Source organism: Salvelinus fontinalis, chromosome 17, assembly GCF_029448725.1.
Source record: "Salvelinus fontinalis isolate EN_2023a chromosome 17, ASM2944872v1, whole genome shotgun sequence".
Classification (NCBI taxonomy): domain Eukaryota; kingdom Metazoa; phylum Chordata; class Actinopteri; order Salmoniformes; family Salmonidae; genus Salvelinus; species Salvelinus fontinalis.
Genome location: NC_074681.1, coordinates 29,804,260 through 29,826,410, shown reverse-complemented (window position 1 = coordinate 29,826,410; position 22,151 = coordinate 29,804,260). Strand labels below are relative to the sequence as shown.

General features: G+C 40.0%; 1 protein-coding gene across 1 annotated transcript in view; it reads right to left on the bottom strand.

Moving 5' to 3' along the window:
• The window catches only part of LOC129814126 (laminin subunit gamma-1-like), a 78,730-nt gene extending 60,266 nt beyond the window's left edge, over positions 1 to 18,464 (bottom strand). Inside the window, exon 1 of the mRNA XM_055866954.1 lies at positions 17,824 to 18,464. Within this exon, the coding sequence (XP_055722929.1) occupies positions 17,824 to 18,226 (403 nt within the window). The 5' untranslated portion in view covers positions 18,227 to 18,464. The remainder of the gene's footprint in view (positions 1 to 17,823) is intronic.
• Positions 18,465 to 22,151: the final 3,687 nt, after the last annotated feature.

The following is a 22,151-nucleotide window of genomic DNA, read 5'->3' as shown; positions in this document are numbered from 1 at the left end:
AGAGGGGGAATCTAAAGATGCAACAACTAGGATGGGTTGCTAATATTACTAGGATTGTGCCTTTGGCTTCTGGACAAAGAAAGTTGATATAAAAATCCCCAAAACATGTGAAATGGCATATGAGGAAGTCTTTATAAAATAATTGTCTCCACGTTTCTAAGGTCGGATTTTTCCTAGGCTACTTCGAAGTAAAAATGTTCAGGTTTTAAAACAATTCAGTAAACAGTACATGTTTTCATTTCATGCTGATAGTCAACGGTAGGCAGGCTATGCACTTGAATGGCAGAAGGGAGATGCACTTCAAGTACCAGTTGATTAAAAAAAAGGCTTGTTTATTTTTTATTGTGGCCATCAAAACATTTTGGAACACGCGATTGCATTCAGAATTGTTGCGCAATGCCTGGGCTTATAAAAGCACGTTTCTTTCCAGCAGCAACGGTGGAAGAGCTGCAGTAGCAGCACTGTTGAACAAATGATATTCCACTCAAAATAGGCTCTGTATGCTGGACGCATGTGATAAATACGAGACAGGACGACTAAAGAAAATACACATGCGCCAATTTAATTCCACTAATTTTTGCAAAGTAACCTATAGACCGATAAGCATGATGGTCAAATATATTTCCATCGACTGATATTTGCATCAATGAATACATTTTTTCCCCCAATGGGATTGTTTGTCTCCTGTTCAATTTGGCTGCCAAATATTTTATTTATCAGCATTTGATTTTAATCATTCAATTACCGACTAACGGAAACCCTGCTGTGAACAAATAAGTGGACAGCTTTGTAGAATAAAACAAGGCTAACCAGATAACAGTGCATCACACCCAATCACATTTTTCAAATAAGCATTGTCATCTAATACTAAAATCAGAATATGCCCCAAAAATATATTTAGATAACTCTTTAGTTTTTTGCTATTCCACATTTAAAAAAATAAATTGGGACTTATACAGTTGACAATCAATCAATCCATGATAATTGGTTGGGAGAGGCTAAAACAGAGGTCAGAGAAAAGCTCCTGCATTAGGTATTCAGTTGTTTGCCAAACAATGTCAGGCTTGAGGGCGTAGATCTTTCAAATCCCATCATTCTTGGGGTGCCATTCTCATAGATTTCTCAGGAGATGGTGCCAGTGCTAAGTACACCGTTAAGATTTAAGGCTCCAGAGTCAAAATACCTTGGCAGGTAACAGGCAAATGACTTGGTAAAAGGCAATAAAAAGATAACCATATCATAATTAAAAAGCAGTTTTGGACTGACTAATGTAAACTTTTTATATCACGAAATTTAGATCTGAAATCTTTTGGACATCAAAGCAAACCTACTTGAGTCAGAAAAGGATACTCAAATGATATATGATGAGATATGCAAAACCTTGCAGAAAGCCTATCCAACTGACAACATTGGAACCAAGACCTAAAAATAACTGATATTGACACAAGATGGAGGGAGTGTTGGTACATAACTAACAAAATTAACAAAAACGTACATTTAATCCAGTATAACCTAATGTACAAAATGTATTACACAAGAGACAAAATTAACAAATTCTACAGCTCGTGTGTGTGTGTGGGGGGGGGGGGGGGGGGGGGGGGGTAGAGATAGCGTAGTCATTAACAAATTATGTCAACCACTTATTGAACACAGAATGAGTCCATGCAACTTATTATGTGATTAAATAAACAAATGTTTACTCCTGAACTTATTTTAGGCTTTCTATAACAAAGGGGTTGAATACTTCATGACTCAAGACATTTCATTAATGATAACAAAAAATAGTAATAAGAAATACAACAAAAAAATCCACTGTGACATTATGTGGTATTGTGGAAAAATAAATTGAATCAATTTTAAATTCAGGCTGTAAGAACAAAGTGTGAAAAAGTAAAGGGATGTGAATACTTTCTGAAGGAACTGTACGAGTTGGTGTTTGCCTTCATCAAGTCCCAGCCACATCAGTCATGTCTACTTTAGTGGACCCATGTCTGTGAAATGTTAAGTTGTCTATTGTCTATGTAAAAAATATGAAAAATAGTACACAAAAAAAATTGGCGAGCAAAAATTAGTTACAACTTTGCAATGTATTGTATAAATTGGTTCAATTACTTGCTCCAGGTAGTTCCTGTGTTGCCGGCAGCAGCATGCAAGGGTATTAGGCTTAATCCAGACCTCTAAGGTATAATAAACTGGCGCCATGTACTGGGAGTTTCAGACTTTGTTGTTATGCCTCATGATTAGAAACAAAAAAAATGTTTTGAAGTTTTAAGAAAATGTACAAAAGTTGGTTAATCATAACTTTTAGAGACACAAAATGTGTTAACGCAGACACACTACATGGTCTGCCTCTCATGTCTAACATTGTATAAGTATGTTGTCCTTACACCTAACGCAATTAGATAAGAATGTAAACGGAGCTCTTAATAATCCCTGCCCTAGGGTTTAGAACAATGAGAGAGCACAGGATAATGAGCTTATTTGTTGTGCTACCTAGGGTACTAATTAGTATCACTTTGGCTTTTTAGTTAGCAATGTCGCAAGCGAGTCGTTCCACCCGGAAAAGCACAAGAAAGAGGATTGACACTGACCAGATTTCAGATTGTTCTGAAATCCTTTCTGTTGTTGAAAACATAAGACTAGCATTCCTGCAACATTATTTTGTTTAAATACAATCTGATTTTCAACATCCTGATATTAATAGGTTCTGACCACTAGATGGTGCTATTCCTGCTATCAGTAAAAGTTTTTCATACATTGTTAACGACTTCAATGACTAATTTATCTGAACAGGGGAGAAGAAAAAAAAACAGCACCAATTTCACTGAGAATACATGACATAAGATGAAGAAACACTCCTAGCCACAGCTCCATATTTCTTGTCAAACAGACCACAACAACAAGTGTTGAGGGACTGGCGTGGGGGGGAACGTGGATGGCTTTTAACCACTTCTTTGGATTCCTCATGTCTAACACATTGTCTGAAAAAAGTTTGGTCCAAATCAGATGTTACGTACTATAATTATTGAATATTAAATTCATCCAATAAATTAAAATGCCCAATTTGGGTGCAATCAATTAGCCTAATATCTCATTATTATTATATTGCAACAAAATAATGTTTCCGGAATGTTTCTAACTACAGAAAACAACTTCAGCAAAATCAGATGGTGGATGTCATGGCTCACTGAAATGACATGGAATGACCCAAGTACAAGTTCTTGTTGGGGTAGTGGGGAAATTAAATATCATGGGCCAGCAGGACAGCGTCCTTATCTCCCATAAGGAGTGGAACATCCAGCCCTTCCTGAAGCACAGTGTGCAGAGGGAACTCAAACCAAAGCATTTGGCTGTTTCTTCGGAAACTCAGCCCTCTGCATTTCAACAGAATAAAAATATTGAGAAGAGGGGTTATATCTCCTATTCCGATGTCTACGTTGCCTAGTCTTGGGGGGGGGGGGGGGGGCAGCATGTGACAGTGCTAAGGACTGCCCCTAAACCTACCACTGACTTTTTAATTAGCTCAGAGCAGCAAGAATGTTAAGTTTCAACTTCAAAGTAAACACTGATGAATGGACAGCAAACATAGGCTATAGTTAAGCTTTTTAGGGATCCCCATCACAGGATGAATCTTGAGAATGTAAGGTCTCCAAAAAGAAAAGGTTTTGTCTTGAGGGGTGTGCATGAGAGACTTTTCCTATAAGATGGAAAGACAGGCAGGTAAATTAAAGTAACAAAGAGATCCAGGAGAGAAAGGGAGAAGGATTGGAGGGATAGAGGGGACAATATGGTCAGACGGGTAGGAATGACCAAACAAAAAGGCTAATCCAGCAAATGACAAACCCCTCCTCCTTGTAAAGAAAATAGTTTTGTGAGGTTGTAGGACTTTAGGAGGATAAGGTGGGGAGCGGTCACCCATGCCTCAGATCTAAAGATAGGACTCTGTCATCGTCAGACTCTGGAAGGCCTTTGATAGAGAGAATGTTTATTCAAAAGAGTTACACGTTTAAACTGCCACTGGCAGAATACCTGATATGGCTAAATTTTTTGCTTTAATAATGTGTCCTTGGAAAAGTTATTCCTGGTTGTCAATATTTAAAATAACTAAGTTAGCCTGAGCAGTGATTTGCACACCAAGGGTGGTCATCAACTCAAATACAAGTGCATCTAACAGAAATCAAATAAGCCTAAGATCTAAGTTACAATTACTAATATTCAGGAATAGTTCAATTACTTGCACTAACAACATAATAATACATAGTTAAAGCAAAGGCTAAGCAACTCACAAATGCAGACTCCATGGTGTATGCCTACCTGAACCTTAGTCACTGTTCTGGCAGGCTACCACCTGGTACTCTACCCTGCACCTCAGAGACTGCTGCCCTATGATCATAGTTATTGAACACTGGTCACTTAATTTCTTTATTTTTATTCCCCTTTATTTAACTAGGCAAGTCAGTTAAAAACAAATTCATATTTTCAACGACGGCCTTGTTCAGGGGCAGAACAGATTTTTACATGTTCAGCTCCGGGATTCGATCTTGCAACCTTTCGGTTACTAGTCCATCTGCCGCTGTTAACATACTGTTTCACACACTCTATATGTACAGTATATACTGTATTATAGTCATGGCTCATCCTATAAAACTTATATATTTAAAAGTTTGTAGATTTGTGTGTACGTTTTTTATTGCTAGGTATTACTGCACTGTTTGAGCTAGAAACACAAGCATTTCAATGCACCTGTGATAACATCTGCAAATCAGTGTACGCAGCCAATACTATATAACAAGATATTTAAGTTCAGTTTTAGGAAAGAGGCACACAATTTTGCCTAATGGACAGACAGAATTTACACTACTGCTACTGTGTTTATCATATATCCTGATGTCTAGTCACCTTACCCCTATACATATCTACCTCCATCACCAGTATGCTTGCACATTGTAAATAGTGCATTGGAACTGACCCTGTATATAGCTTCTTACATTCTCGAATTCTTCTTATTTCTCGTGTGTTTTTGTTCTACCGTATGTTATTTTTTGTGCTACATTCATATCGATAACTGTATTGTTGGGTTAGGGGCTGGCAAAAAGGCATTTCAGTGTACTTGTGTACGAGACACAAACTTGAAAAGCCTACACTTCAATGTATGAAGACAGTGTCTAATCCATGTGAAATGAACTAGGAACTGAGACCAGAGTGTGGCTAAATGTAAGTGCTCAGCTACTGAAGTTAGGTGGTCTGCTGTACAAAAGGCAGGAATGTCACAACAAAGTGAAGAAATGGCCCTGTTGTTCCACAGGAAGAGCTCATGTTTGGCCAGGCAGGCAGACAAAGGAAGTTGCAGCGGGAAATCAGATTTTTGTACGCCGGAAATTCAAGTGACCTTTGGTGAACTGGACTCGAATACGGTACAGCCAAATCATAATAAAAGAGTCTAAATAAACGTGTTATTATTATATTAAATCTAGGCAGCTTGGTGAGTGGCACACAAAGCCTAGTACTGTCTAATATAGTCACAAGATGGCGCCGGAAGAAATGGCCGCCGTTTTACGGGCGCCTAACCAATTCTGCTATTATGTGTTTTTTCCCATGTTATTTGTAACTTATTTTGTAAATAATGTTTCTGCCACCGTATCTTATGGCTAAAATGAGCTTCTGGATATCAGGATAGCTATCACTCACCTCGGATTAGACAAAGAATTTTTCTTCTACAAGCAGGACGCACAGGATGTACTTCAGACACCCAACAAGGCCAAAATCCCAGACATTGGCAAGAAAAAGAGACGCAGGTATAGAGGACACAGGGCGGGGTGCCTTGTAAGGATCCGCCGATGGCGAGTGGGAAATCTACCCTTACTATCAGTGTTACTTACCAACGTACAATCATTGGAAAATAAATTAGACGAGGTACAATCACGAATATCCTACCAACGGGACATAAAATACTGTAATATCTTATGTATCACCGAATCGTGGTTGAATGACGACATGGATAACATTCAGCTGGTGGGATATACACTGCACCGGCTAGATAGAACAGCACACTCCCATTAAGACGAGGGGGGCAGTCTGTATATGTGTAAACAACAGCTGGAGCACGAAATCTAAGGAAGTCTCTAGATTTTGCTCGCCTGAAGTAGAGTATCTCATGATAAGCTGTAGACCACACTATTTGCCAAGAGAGTTTTCATCTATATTTTTCGTGGCTGTTTATTTACCACCACAGACGGATGCTGGCACTAAGACCGCACCGAGTCGGCTGTATAAGGAAATAAGCAAACAGGAAACCGTTCACCCAGGAGGTGGCGCTCCTAGTGGCCGGGGACTTTAATGCAGGGAAACTTAAATCAGTTTTACAGAAATTCTATCAGCATGTTAAATGCGCAACCAGAGGAAAAAAATTCTAGGTCACCTTCACTCCACACACAGAGACGCGTACAAAGCTCTCCCTCCCCTCCATTTGGCAAATCTGATCATAATTCTATCCTCCTAATTCCTGCTTACAAGCAAATATTAAAGCAGGAAGCACAAGTGACTCGGTCTATAAAAAAAGTGGTCAGATGAAGCAGATGCTAAACTACAGGACCGTTTTGCTAGCACAGACTGGAATATGTTCCGGGATTCTTCCGATGGCATTGAGGAGTACACCACATCAGTCATTGGCTTCATCAATAAGGGCATTGAGGACGTTGTCCCCACAGTGACTGTACGTACATTCCCCAACCAGAAGCCATGGATTACAGGCAACAGTCACACTGAGCTAAAGGGTAGAGCTGCCGCTTTCAAGGAGCGGGACTCTAACCTGGAAGCTTATAAGAAATCCCGCTATGCCCTCCAACGAACCATCAAAGAGGCAAAGCACCAATACAGGACTAAGATCAAATCGTATTACATCGGCTCTGACGCTTGTCGGATGTGGCAGGGCCTGCAAACTATTACAGACTACAAAGGGAAGCACAGACGCGAGCTGCCCAGTGACACAAGCCTACCAGACGAGCTAAACCACTTCTATGCTCACTTCGAGGCAAGCAACACTGAGGTATGCATGAGAGCATCAGCTGTTCCAGACGACTGTGTGATCACGCTCTCTGTAGCCGACGTGAGTAAGACCTTTAAACAGGTAAACATTCACAAGGCCAGATGGATTACAAGGACGTGTGCTCCGGGCATGTGCTGACCAACAGGTAGGGGTCTTCACTGACATTTTTAACATGTCCCTGATTGAGTCTGTAATACCAACATGTTTCAAGCAGACTACCACACTGCCCTTTCCGAAATTGACAAAAGGAACACCTACGTGAGAATACTATTCATTGATAACAGCTCAGCGTTCAACACCATAGTGCCCTCAAAGCTCATCACTAAGCTAAGGATCCTGGGACTAAACACCTCCCTCTGCAACTTCCCGACGGGCCGCCCCAGGTGGTGAGGGTAGGTAGCAACAAATCTGCTAAGCTGATCCTCAACACTGGAGCCCCTCAGGGGTGTGTGCTCAGTCCCCTCATATACTCCCTGTTCATCCACAACGGCATGGCCAGGCACGACTCCAACACCATCATTAAGTTTGCAGATGACAACAGTGGTAGGCCTGATCACCAACAACGACGAGACAGCCTATAGGGAGGAGGTCAGAGACCTGCCCGTGTGGTGCCAGAATAACAACCTATCCCTCAACGTAATCAAGACTAAAGGAGATGATTGTGGACTACAGGAAAATGAGGACCGAGCATGCCCCCACTCTCATCGACGGGGCTGTAGTGCAGCAGGTTGAGAGCTTCAAGTTCCTTGGTGTTCACATCTCCAAATAACTATCATGGTCCAAACACACCAAGACAGTCGTGAAGATGGCACGACAAAGCCTATTCCCCCTCAGGAAACTAAAAAGATTTGGCATGAGTCCTCAGATCCAAAAAAGGTTCTACCGCTGCAACATCGAGAGCATCACTGCCTGGTAAGGCAACTGCTCGGCCTCCAACCGCAAGACACTACAGAGGGTAGTGCTTATGGCCCAGTACATCACTGGGGCTAAGCTGCCTGCCATCCAGGACCTCTATACCAGGTGGTGTCAGAGAAAGGCCACCCCAGTCATAGACTGTTCTCTCTGCTACCGCATGTCAAGCGGTACCGGAGCACCAGGTGTAGAACCAAAAGGCTTCTCAACAGCTTTTACCCCCAAACCATAAGACTCTTGAACAGGTGATCAAATGGCTACCCGGACTATTTGCATTGTGTCCCGCCACTCCCCACGCCACCCCTCTTATGCTGCTGCTACTCTCTGTTTATCATCTATGCATAGTCACTTTAACTATATCTACATGTACATACTACCTCAATTAGCCCGACTAACCGGTGCCCCCGCACATTGATTCTGGACCGGTACCATCTGTATATAGCCTCGCTACTGTTATTTTCCACTGTCATTTTACTTATCTGTTTACCTAATACCTATTTTTTACTTAAAAATGTCACTGTTGGTTAAGGTCTGTAAGTAAGCATTTCACTGTAAGGTTGTATTCGGTGCACGTGACAAATAAACTTTGATTTGATACACAAAATATCAACTCGACACCTGTTGTAAATACCTAACATCGATGATTAAAAACAACCCAAAAAATAGTAACATTACATACATCACTAAAAGTGCCTATTCACTGTTACTTTGAGAACAACTGTTACAGTAAAAGCAGCTATCATGCTTGCAAGAAAATATTCCCCAGATAGTGCCTTCGGAAAGTATTCAGACCGCTAGACTTTTTCCACTTTGTTACCCTACAGCCTTATACTGAAATTGATTAAATATATTTTTTGCAGCCATCTACACACAATACACCATAATGACAAAGCGAAAACATATATTTAGCAATTTTAGCAAATTTGCACATTTGTTAAAAAACCGAAATAGCTTATTTACACAAGTATTCAGACCCTTTGCTATGAGACAAAAAATTGAGCTCAGGTGCATCCTGTTTCCAGTGATCATCCTTGAGATGTTTCTACAACTTGATTGGAGTTCACCTGTGGGAAATTCAATTGATAAGACATGATTTGGAAAGGCACACCCCTACCTATATAAGGTCCCACAGTTGACAGTGCATATCAGAGCAAAAACAAAGCCATGAGGTCGAAGGAATTGTCCGTAGAGCTCCGAGTCAGGATTGTGTAGAAAGCACAGATCTGGGGAAGGGTACCAAAAAATATCTGCAGCATTGAAGGTCCCCAAGAACATAGTGGCTCCATTATTCTTTAATGGAGGAACTTTGGTACCGCCAAGACTTTTCCTACTGCGCTATCGGGGGAGAAGGGCCTTGGTCAGGGAGGTGACTAAGAACCCGGTAGTCATTTTGACAGAGCTTCAGAGTTCCTCTGTGGAGATGGGAGAACCTTCCAGAAGGACAACCATCTCTGCAGCACTCCACCAATCAGCCCTTTATGGTAGAGTGTAGAGGTCGACCGATTATGATTTTTCAACGCCAATACTAATTATTGGAGGACCAAAAAAAGACAAAACCGATTAAATCGGACAATATATATATATATATATATATATATATATATATATATATATATATATATATATATATATATATATATATACACACACACATATACAAAAATAATGAAACATGTTCAACTTGGTTTAAATAATGCAAAAACGGTGTTGGAGAATTAAAAGTGCAATAAGTGCCATGTAAAAAAAGCTAACGTTTAAGTTCCTTGCTAAGAACATGTGAAAGCTGGTGGTTCCTTTTAACATGAGTCTTCAATATTCCCAGGTAAGTTTTAGGTTGTAGTTATTATAGGACTATTTCTCTCTCTACCATTTGTATTTCATATACCTTTGATAATTGGATGTTCTTATAGGCACTATAGTATTGCCAGCCTAATCTCGGGAGTTGATAGGCTTGAAGTCATAAACAGCGCTGTGCCTTAGGTCATTAATATGATCAAATCCGGAAACTATCATTTTGAAAACAAAACGTTTATTCTTTCAGTGAAATACGGAACCGTCCCGTATTTTATCAAACGGGTGGCATCCATAAGTCTAAATATTGCCGTTACATTGCACAACCTTCAATGTCATGATTATGTAAAATTCTGGCAAATTAATTACGGTCCTGGTTAGTAAGAAACGGTCTTCACACAGTTCGCAACGAGCCAGGCGGCCCAAACTGCTATATATACCCTGACTCCGCTTGCACAGAACGCAAGAGAAGTGACACAATTTCCCTAGTTAATATTGCCTGCTAACATGAGTTTCTTTTAACTAAATATGCAGGTTTAAAAATATATACTTCTTTGTATTGATTTTAAGAAAAGGCATTGATGTTTATGGTAGGTACATGGGTGCAATGACAGTGCTTTTTTCGTGAATGCGCTTCTTAAATCATCACCTGTCACCCGGCGAAGTAGGCTGTGATTCGATGATAAATTAACAGGCAGCGCATTGATTATTTGCAATGCAGGACAACCTAGTTAAACTAGTAATATCATCAACCATGTGTAGGGAACTTGTGATTATGTTAAGATTGATTGTTTTTGATAAGATGTTGATAAGAAGTTTAATGCTAGCTAGCAGCTTACCTTGGCTCCTTGCTGCACTCGCTAAACGGGTTGTCAGCCTGCCGCACAGTCTCCTCATGGATTGCAAAGTAATTGGCCACAATCGGCATCCAAAAATGCAGATTACTGATTGTTATGAATACTAGAGGTCAACCGATTTAAAGTTGAGTGCCCAGACAGAAGCCACACCTCAGTAAAAGACATATGACAGCTCGCTTGGAGTTTGCCAAATGGCATTTAAAGATTCTCATAACCTTGAGAAATAAGATTATTTGGCCTGAACGCTAAGCGTCACATCCGGAAAAAACCTAGCACCATGCCTACGGTGAAGCACGGTGGTGGCTGCATCATGCGGTGAGGATGTTTTTTAGAGGTAGGAACTGGGAGACTAGTCAGGACGGAGGAAATGATGAACGGAGCAAAGTACAGAGAGATCGTTGATGAAAACTTGCTCCAGAGCGGTCAGGACCTCAGACTGGGGCGAAGGTTCACCTTCCAACAGGACAACGACCCTAAGCACACAGCGAAGACAATGCAGGAGTGGCTTCGGGACAAGTCTCTAAATGTCCTTGAGTGGCCCAGCCAGAGACCAGACTTGAACATCTCTGGATAGACCTGAAAATAGCTGTGCAGCATAGCTCCCCATCCAACCTGACAGAGCTTGAGAGGATCTACAGAGAAGAATGGGATAACCTCCCCAAATACAGGTGTGACAACTTGTAGTGTCATACCCAATTAGACTTAATGCTGAAATCACTGCCAAAGGTGCTTCAACAAAGTACTGCGTAAAGTGTCAATACTTATAGAAATGTGATATCAGTTTTTTATACATTTGCAAACATTTCTAAAAACCTGCTTTTGCTTTGTCATTATGGGGTAGTGTGTAGATTGATGAGGGGGGAAACAATTTAATACACGTTAGGAAAAGGCTGTAACGTAACGAAATGTGGAAAAAGTCAAGGGGTCTGGAATACTTTCCAAAGGCAATGTATTCCCTATGTTAATTACCAGCTTTACATTCTATTGCATTTTTTTGTCTCTGCTGTGTTTGAAGAAAAAAGTGGTGAAATACCATATGAACCTGACTGTCACTTGAATCCTCCACTTACATGTGAAAACAGCTGTACTTAGACTGGTAATTTAATGGGTAATAGCAGCAGGATCAGTAACTCACTTTAATACCTCCATGCAGTTCTTCAAAGTCTTTTGTGGAAAATAAGACCGTAATTTACGATATTAGATGTAAAAAAAAATGTTTAAAAAAAATACATTTTATGGATGTATTCACCTCCTCTCTATAAACATTTGTCCTGTGGCTGAAAACAAATGGCTGGGTAAGTCCCTAAAGTCCAATAGGACATGTTTCTTCACATTTCAAAACATTCTCCCCCACGATAAAATCGTGAAAGGGACTGTGGATTTGCCTCTGTTCGTCCGTCAAATGTGATCTCAGACAGTTCTGGGCTGATTTTGACAAAACTTGGGTGAATGATGAGTCTTGCCAGAGAGATCCTGCATTCACAAAATTACAGATTGGCCCAAAGCAGGAGCTATAGTAATTAACTGAAATATGTTGGTCACACGTGATCTCAATTGGCCCAAAGGGGGGGGGGGGGGGGGGGGGCTGCATCATTCGTAGTGGACAAACTGTTTACTGTTGCCTTGTTTTATAAGTCACAATACAATATAGGCCTACTGAAAACTGTATACAGAGGGGAAAAGGGTAACAGTGAGTGCAATCCTTTCAGCTCCTCAAATTCACCTCATAACAGATAGCCTAGTGGTCCATCTTATTGCAAAACAACATTCAACTGATTAAAACAAACCTGTACACATATACCCACAGAGCTTCATTACTGGGATATGTAAAGTAGATTGGGTTTCGGAGCTTATTGGCACTTTGCCACTTAATCATTTGTATCCTTTGTTAAACGTATCTACACCTTTTCTAATCCTAAATGTTATTCAGACACACACGTTTGTGATCATCAGAAAAACCTAGAGCAGAGATCATCAACTACACTGCGTGAAGAACATATATAATATTTGACTAAAACAATCATTTCAAACCTTGCTTACATTTGTATACAATCCCATATCGCTCTATTATGCGTGGGAATACTTTAGAACATATTTCCAAAAATAAAATAATTTGGAGCTGATTTGCTGGTGTTAAAGTTTTTTTTTGTTATTGTTTTTTTTGGTCAGAAAACTTGGGGAGGTCAAATAAATAAAAATAAAACAATCACCCGTGGGATGCCAATTGCGGAACCCTGACCTGGGGCGTTAGAAATAAAAGGTTCCCACGCTGAGATCATTCCTTCACCGGCAAAACAATAGGTTCTAACCAGGATGACGTCTCGTCCCCACTGCACTTTCAGATTGGTATAATTTGCAACAGCTGGCCTGTCTTAAAAAATGACTGTCTTTCATAGTGTTTGGGAAAGCCTATAAAGAACATGACTAGAGTCCACAGGGGCCAGAGAAATACTCCTCCTGGCTTTCCCACACTGCAGTGCACCATCGCATCTCTGGGACAGACGAACCGCTTCCTGTGTGCTAGCGGCCAAAGCTATAGCCATTAACCCGCTCCCAGATCACAGGAGAATCCAAGACAGGATTCACATACTGAGAAAGACATATCTTACATTTGACTGATATATATATATATATATATATGTCACATTAATAAAACAAAGGGGTAAGTTATGGTGGAGAGTTTTTCATATCCTGATACTGAATGCTTTCAGATGGATGTAGGCCTACACAGGATAGAACATACAAAGAGTTGAAGCACAACTTCAGTAACAGAAGATTTGGTCAGTACCTGTACATTGAAAGCAATATTGTAATGGTGCAGCATTAACCTATGAAGTACACAAGAATGTGTGTACCTTGTGTGCCTTTAATGTGTGCCTTTTTTTAAACGTGCCACAATCAAATCAAAGTCACCATCTTGGGTTAATAAGGTACTTTATGATTGTTATGTTGACAATAGGCAGAAGTGTTCATATCCTGCAGGTGTTCACTGGACGTTCATAAGAGTACAGAATTTTTAAAAGATTGTTGAGTTTGCTTTACTTTACTACATTATGTTGTTGCCTCTTGGAATAAAAACTGTAACCAACCTTGGCAACCATGTGTGCACTGTTAATAGCCTAAGCAGGGGGAATTACATGCCATTTAGAAAAAAGCTTCCCATTTAAGGACCTTTAGAAATGCCTTTAAAAAAGTACATTTGAAACAACAACCTCAACGGGACGTCTCCTCCCTCATTGTTCACAATCTTTATAGACACTGACATTTCAGGGAATAGGTGAAGAAAATTCCACTCAAATGGGCACATCATAAATATTAATCTCTCTTCAACATGTGGGGTAAACTGAGGAACAGAATTTGTTAACATGAACACTCCTGAACTTGCAATTCAGAAATGTGAGACCAGCCTCCTTATTTCCACTCTTGAATCCCTAGCCCTCATGTATTTGAGGGCTAGGGATTCAAGAGTGGAGGACACTATTAGAAAGCCTATCAAGTTCAATTAGAACATCTGCCTATTTGCTACATAACACTGAACAAAAATATACATTTCACAATTTAAAATTTTACTGAGTTACAGTTCACACAAGGAAATCAGTCAATTGAAATACATTTCATTAGGCCATAATCTATGGCTTTCACATGACTGGGAGTACAGATATGCATCAGTTGGTCACAGATACCTTAAAAAAAAAGGTAGGGACGTGGATCAGAAAACCAGAAAACCAGTCAGTGTCTGGCGTGACCATCACTTGCCTCATGCAGTGCGACACATCTCCTTCACAGGCTGTTGATTGTGGCCTGTGGAATGTGGTCCCACTCCTCTTTAAAGGCTGTGCTGGATATTGGCGGGAACTGAAACACTCCGTCGTACACGTCGATCCAGAGCATCACAAACATGCTCAATGGGTGACATGTCTGGTGAGTATGCAGGTTATGGAAGAACTGGGACATTTTCAGCTTCCAGAAATTGCGTACAGATCCTTGCATTATCATGCTGAAACATGAGGTGATGGCAGCAGATGAATGACACGACAATGGGCCTCAGGATCTCGTCACGTTTTATAGATTGCAATTTGAATGCACAGATATAATGCAATTGTATTCGTTGTCTGTAACTTATGTCGGCCCATACTATAACCCTACCGCCATCATTGGGCACTCTGTTCATAACTTTAACATCAGTAAAAGGCTCGCCCACACACCATACAAGTGGTCCGCGGTTGTGAAGCCGGTTGGACGTACTGCCAAATTCTTTTAAAACAACGTTGGAGGCGGCCTATGGTAGAAAAATAACATTAAATTATCTGGCAACAGCTCTTGTGGACATTCAGTCAGCATGCTAATTGCACGCTGCCTCAACTTAAGACATCTGTAGCATTGTGTTGTGTGACAAACTTCACATTTTAGAGTGGCCATATACTGACCCCAGCACAAAGTGCACCTGGGTCATGATCATGCTTTTTAAGCAGGTTCTTGATATGCCACACCTGTCAGGTGGATGGATTGTCTTGGCAAAGGAGAAAAGCTCATTAACAGGGATGTAAATACATTAGTTCACAGCATTTTAGAGAAATAAGCTTTTTGTTAATATGGAAAATGTCAGTGATCTTTTATTTTAGCTCATGAAACATGGGAGCAAAACTTTACATGTTGCGCTTATATTTTTGTTCAGTATACCTTCTGCTCTCTTACTTCTTTCCTAATTCTACCTCTACCTGCTACCGGCCCCAAATCTTCAACCTCTAGTTAAATGTCTGGTGTGTTATCAAGTCGGGACATGCCTTCTTCCTGCCCAAACTAGCCCTTCAAAGGCATACAGACATACAAGTCATCAAAGCCTTGAATAGATAAAAACAAAAGCTTTAATCTTAACAGAAATTTGGTAATTTAACCTGTGCTTTTATCTTAAGTGACTTACCATTAACACACATACTCAGTAGATTCAACCTATGTGGAAATTTAAACAAACTGCTTGAAGTTGCTGGTATTGTGGTTGAACCAATTGAGCCATCTGGACCAATTATTCTCTGGAGAATAAGATCAAACGCCTGCCTACACAAGCGTGATTGTGAATTAAAAGATTTGATTTGACTTCAACAAGTCAACTAGCTACAACCAAACTGGTTGTGAAGTCAATGTTTCTTTCAAACAAAGGTTGGCAAACAAAATGTATACAGAGGCCTGCCTAACTTAAAAAGAGGAAGACAGGCCGGCCACCTCTGCCATTGTGGCTTTGAGTGGCTGACAAGCAGAATAGGTGCTCAAGCGCATTCTTTCCCATTCCCTCAGAATCCCCTCCTCCACAATATGATTTTGCTTGGTTGGCAGAAATTCAGGGATTTGCGTAATATGAACAATCTAATCAGTGAACTCATGACTGTAGAGTGATAATGGGAAACTAGCAGAGGTCACTTCATGCCATGAGTGCCAGCCTTGAAGGCTCTTGTGAGGTAATGTAGGACTAAGTCAAAAATGTAATTATATTAAAAGCTAAATTTTTCCAACAAATCAATCCAGGAAATACGTTGAGAGAATATGATTGTACAGAAATGTTTCACTTTTTCCCCACATACTGCTTCACGTTTATTAATATCAACAACTTAATAAGCTTGAAAGGCATGTTAGATAACAGTAGTGTCCTTGCCATTTCTAGCAAGCATACTAATAATATATCAGTAAGACAGTATCAACAACCCTAAATGTTAGGGCTCATTGAACCAGGAGTTTAGGTAATACCAATAGTCAATAGGAATTGTAATCTTGAGTGCTACTTCACAAAGGGAACAGTGACATTTTACAGAGCTTAATCTAATCTCCCTCTTTGTGCATCAAATAGATACTGTAATCACATGGAACAGAGCCAAACGTGTTTAAAACAAATAGTACATTTTATTGTTGGACATAAGTCTAAAAACACCAGCAAATCAACTCCAAAGGATTAGAATTTTGGAAATCTGTTTCAAAGTATCCCCACGCATGAGAGAGATGTGTATACAAACAGAAGCAAGGTTTGAAATGATGTTTTAGTTTAATATTATATCTGTTTAGTATTCATGTGGTCAATTTTCCCTCTAAAAGTTATTTGTAATTGACCATCCACAAAACAAAACTGCGCTGAATCTAGTTGTTGATCTCTGGCCTATGGTGTGCTTATACTGAAGTTTATTGTGCTTGGACTGTGTTATATAGAGGAACGTGTAGTCCGACAAAACAATAACGTTAGTTTTTGTTTCAAAACTCTTTTTTTTTTTGTTAAGAATAATTACAATTAACTAGACAAAGTGCAGATTACACCAACTTTGTGTCCACTTATAGAATAGGCGACTACAGCCTCCACCAGTTTATCAAAGTTTGCTACCTTAGGTTACAAAGAAGTTACAACGAGACCTTTGACTAAACCGCTCAGGAATGTCTATAACTATTTAAAAACAGTAGTGCTGGGTTTATAGACAAAAACATTTATCATAAATATCTTATGTAAAGTTTATCTTCTGAAATAATCTCTGGAAAAGCCTTCGAATATTCCTATTCCAATCATGAACCCGAAGGAGTTGTTTTCTCTCTCAGTACATTGGCTTCTTCTCCACAACATGATGTGACCCCCACTCAATAAACGTATGTCTGGCTTCATCGTCCATTCACCCGGCATGCATTACAAAATCCCTACAATACTCATTATACACAGATAGAGCTAAAAAAAACACCCCATCTTCTCAGTCAAGGCTAAAATTTATAGCTGTGAAACAAACTTTTGGCGCGGCAGCTTGCGTAAATGAAACTAATTATCAGAAATATATTCCTCTAAATGTAAGGCACCGAAAGCATGATAACTATTTTTAAAAATCTGAATATACAAAGGACACGCAAATATATATATATTTGATTAATATATTAGTAACTTTCATAACTGTCTCATGCCTGCCACTGACTGCATCGTTTTTTTTCTGTGTGATTGCCAGACGTTATTTGAAACATTGTAGCAAATCTCAGCTCGTCAGCTCGGATTTGTTTTCAAATTGCAACTTTGTAACATCAACTCTATTCTGTTCGTGGTTTATGATTGACAGTAACTTGTTTCGAAATCAACCTCTTCTCAGACTTAAATCCCCACCACTTTATCGGTATGCAGATGAGATGGTGAATTGTGCTGTTATGGTAGCTAAAAAACATGATGCATTTTTTCATGTGTTTTAAACATAATCAAACAACACTTACCAAGATGAAGAGTTAGATTGATTGAGTTTGGATACTGGATGCCCGCTAACATAGTCTGACTTTGCCACCAGGTGGTGTCCTGTTGATTGTTGTAATCGGTGAGGTACACAGCACTGTGATGTTCTCTACGATCCCTGGCATCGCAGATGTGGCACGACTTGGTGACCCCCGTAACCCCGGTTTGTACACAGTATTCTTCTGGGGGAGAGCCACAAGTATTGGTAGCTACCACAGTGACATTGAAAGCAGCGTTGACAAACTCTGGCATGCATCGCTGAGGCCGACTCGAATCATCAGTGCATTCATCCATAGCACTGTGGCTACATATAGCCAAACAAGTCAATGAAAACACAACTTGAATAAACCAACGCATTCTCAGCCCGTCTAAAGCAAAACTGAACATCTTTATCTACAGCTACACGAATCCCTCTACACCTTCGAACTTTTATATTTATAAAACAATTAAAACCATGCGTTAAACTCTTTCAATATCTTCTCTTTTACAAATGAGTTTTTTTTTCGAATTCTCCTCCTTGCACTCGCGCACCCTTCTTTCTGTTTCCCAGACTCCCACGGTTTCAGTGCTTTGTGTCCACCGCCATAGAGAAACTTCAGAAGGAAAAAAACGATATCCGACTACACCCTAGCAGCTACTGCGCAGGTCACGAAAAAAACTACGTTGACTTCCGTATGGAGGATGCTTTGATGAGGTACGAATGGATGCAGCCCAGAGGATGGACAGAAGTGGGCGTAACATCATACAATTATTATAGACACCCCTCTGTTTTAGTTTTGCACCCTTGACTGTGGTAATAGTATGCCAGAAACGCAAAGCCGCACAGAAAGAGTAAACATTTCAATACAGCACAATAGACAAATAAAACGTTTTTCAATGCCGTGTAGTGGGTAAAAGAATTTCTTTGTTGCGACTAAAATGTCAACCAGTGGCGAAATCCCCTCACAATGATCTCAAACTGTGTTAATAATACAAAATGAAATTTAACACAGACTACACTTTGCTAATCCAGAAACTCTTGGGTATGTTGGGTATGTTGTGGTGGACTGTCAATACAATTGCTTTACAGAACCTGGTAAATTATAATTATTAAAAATGTAATTATTATGCCTCAACTTTGAATTCTTAAAAGTCTAAGCCATGGTGGGGGGGATTTAGCTATTTGATTTCGAATTTCAGGTATAAAAAAAGTTCAAAATCATTTGATAAAATATTGAATTTGGCCTTGAATAACATGTTCATAAATGGCAAAATAGACAGTCAAAAAATGAATGATACGAAACAAGGTTTTGAAGTGTCTGTCCTATATCTAGGATATAAGAACGCTCAGGAAATGTTTATTTTTAAACATATTTGACCCCTATTTTGGGTAGGCACAACACTACCATACTTCCATAATTTTTTTGAAAACCGGTACTGGTTACCTTCAGATGAGTCCCATGTCACGTGTGGGCGTCTTGAGCAAAACAGAGAACAACATTGTGTTTGTCAGAATCTCCCCTTTCCACATTGGGGTTACATTAGCTTGTAGCCCAAACGGTTCGGACGCTACAAACAGAAGTTGGCAAATCAACAGTACCGACCTCTGACGAGTCCCCTAACACTTGTGGGAGACGACCATCGTGTTCGTGAGAGTCTCCCGTTTCCATAGAGTGGTCATAATAGATGTAGGTCAAACTTTTTGGACGCTACAGACGTTTTCGTGAGAACATTTTTGGGATGTCCCATGGTCTGACAAACGCCGCATTACACATTTCACCCACAGATGCGGAAATACAACAAACTGCAACATAGGCAGATGTGGTGGATTGAGATGCATCAAATGCAAAAAAAACATATTTCTAGCTAAAACAGACATATTTTTAAAGGGATTTTTTATCATGTTACTTACAGTTGAAGTCAGAAGTTTACAAACACTTAGGTTGGAGTCATTAAAACTCGTTGTTCAACCACTCCACAAATTTCTTGTTAACAAACTATAGTTTTGGCAACTCGGTTAGGACATCTACTTTGTGCATGACACAAGTCATTTTTCCAACAATTGTTTACAGACAGATTATTTCACTTATAAATCACTGTATCACAATTCCAGTGGGTCAGAAGTTTACATATACTAAGTTGACTGTGCCTTAAAACAGCTTGGAAAATTCCAGAAAATGATGTCATGGCTTTAAAAGCTTCTGATAGGTTAATTGACATCATATGAGTCAATAGGAAGTGTACCTGTGGATGTATTTTAAGGCCTCCCTTCAAACTCAGTGCCTCTTTGCTTGACATCATGGGAAAATCAAAAGAAATCAGCCAAGACCTCAGAAAAAAAGTTGTATACCTCCACAAGTCTGGTTCATCCTTCGGAGCAATTTCCAAATGCCTGAAGGTACCACGTTCATCTGTACAAACAATAGTATGCAAGTATAAACACCATGTGACCACGCAGCCATCATACCGCTCAGGAAGGAGACGCGTTCTGTCTCTTAGAGATGAACGTACTTTGGTGCGAAAAGTGCAAATCAATCCCAAAACCACAACAAAGGACCTTGTGAAGATGCTGGAGGAAACGGGTCAAAAATATCTATATCCACAGTAAAACAAGTCCTATATCGACATAACCTGAAAGGCCGCTCAGCAAGGAAGAAGCCACTGCTCAAAAACCACCATAAAAAAGCCAGACCACGGTTTGCAACTGCACATGGGGACAAGTATCGTACTTTTGGGAGAAATGTCCTCTGGTCTGATGAAACACAAATAGAACTGTTTGACCATAATGACCATTGTTATGTTTGGAGGAAAAAGGGGGAGGCTTGCAAGCCAAAGAACACCATCCCAACCGTGAAACACGGGGGTGGCAGCATCATGTTGTGGGGGTGCTTTGCTGCAGGAGGGACTGGTGCACTTCACAAAATAGATGGCATCATGAGGATGGAAATTATGTGGATATAGTGAAGCAACATCTCAAGACATCAGTCAGGAAGTTAAAGCTTGGTCACAAATGGGTCTTCCAAATGGACAACGACCCCAAGCATGCTACCAAAGTTGTGGCAAAATCGCTTAAGGACAACAAAGTCAAGAAGGTATTGGAGTGGCCATCACAAGCCCTGACCTCAATCCCATAGAAAATTTGTGGGCAGAACTGAAAAAGCGTGTGCGAGCAAGGAGGCCTACAAACCTGCCTCAGTAACACCAGCTCTGTCAGGAGGAATGGGCCAAAATTCACCCAACCTATTGTGGGAAGCTTGTGGAAGGCTACCTGCAACGTTTGACCCAAGTTAAACAATTTAAAGGCAATGCTACCAAATACTAATTGAGTGTATGTAAACTTCTGACCCACTGGCCCACATTTCACAATCTTAAAATAAAATGTCGATCCTAACTGACCTAAGACAGGGAATATTTACTAGGATTAAATGTCAGGAATTGTGAAAAACTGAGTTCTAATGTATTTGGCTAAGGTGTGTGTAAACTTCCGACTTCAACTGTAGATTGACGCACCAGTGCTTAGTAACCCAAAAAGTGTAAAACAAATCAAAATATATTTTATATTTGAGATTCTTCAAAGTAGCCACCCTTTCCCTTGACAGGTTTGCACACTCTTGGCATTCTCTTAAACTGAGATTGGACTATATGTGAAAACACCTTAGGCAGTGTGAAGCAGAGGCAAAAACAAAATCCAGAGCTGCACATTAAAACATACATTTTCGATTGAAACCAATCGAAGTCTAGTAAAGACATCCCATAAGCTCGAGCTAAACAGGAGGGTTGTTGTCCTGCCTAAGTAATGGAAGGGGAAAACTGAACAAAAAGTAATTTTGCTGTACTGTCGGGTCAGGGAGCAAGGTTAAATATACTCTGCTCGGCAAGAGTCTGGTATGACATACCAAGAATAGAAGTTTGGATGTAGTCACCAGTACTTTAGGTAGTTGTACCACCACAGTGTACAATTTCACTATGGCTATCAGATGGAGACTAGAAATTGAAGGGGGTATGCGTATGCTATATTTCAACACCCTGTGACCCCTGGCTAACTCAGAATACAGCAATGTGAAAATCTATTATGTCAAATGATATTGACGTTGTTCCTGGTATTTTATGAAAATAAGATATACTGAAATATGAATTCAAGTTGCAATTTCTGTCACATAAATTAAGCACTGCACAACACAACACAATGATAGTCAATTTACATAATCATAACTTTAGTCAGTGCCAAAAGTTATAATTGATGCTCTTATTGCTCTGGGTAATCAAAAGACCTCCCAAGCTACATTTACAGTCAATAACACAGCAATATGAACACATTAAATCAATCACTGTA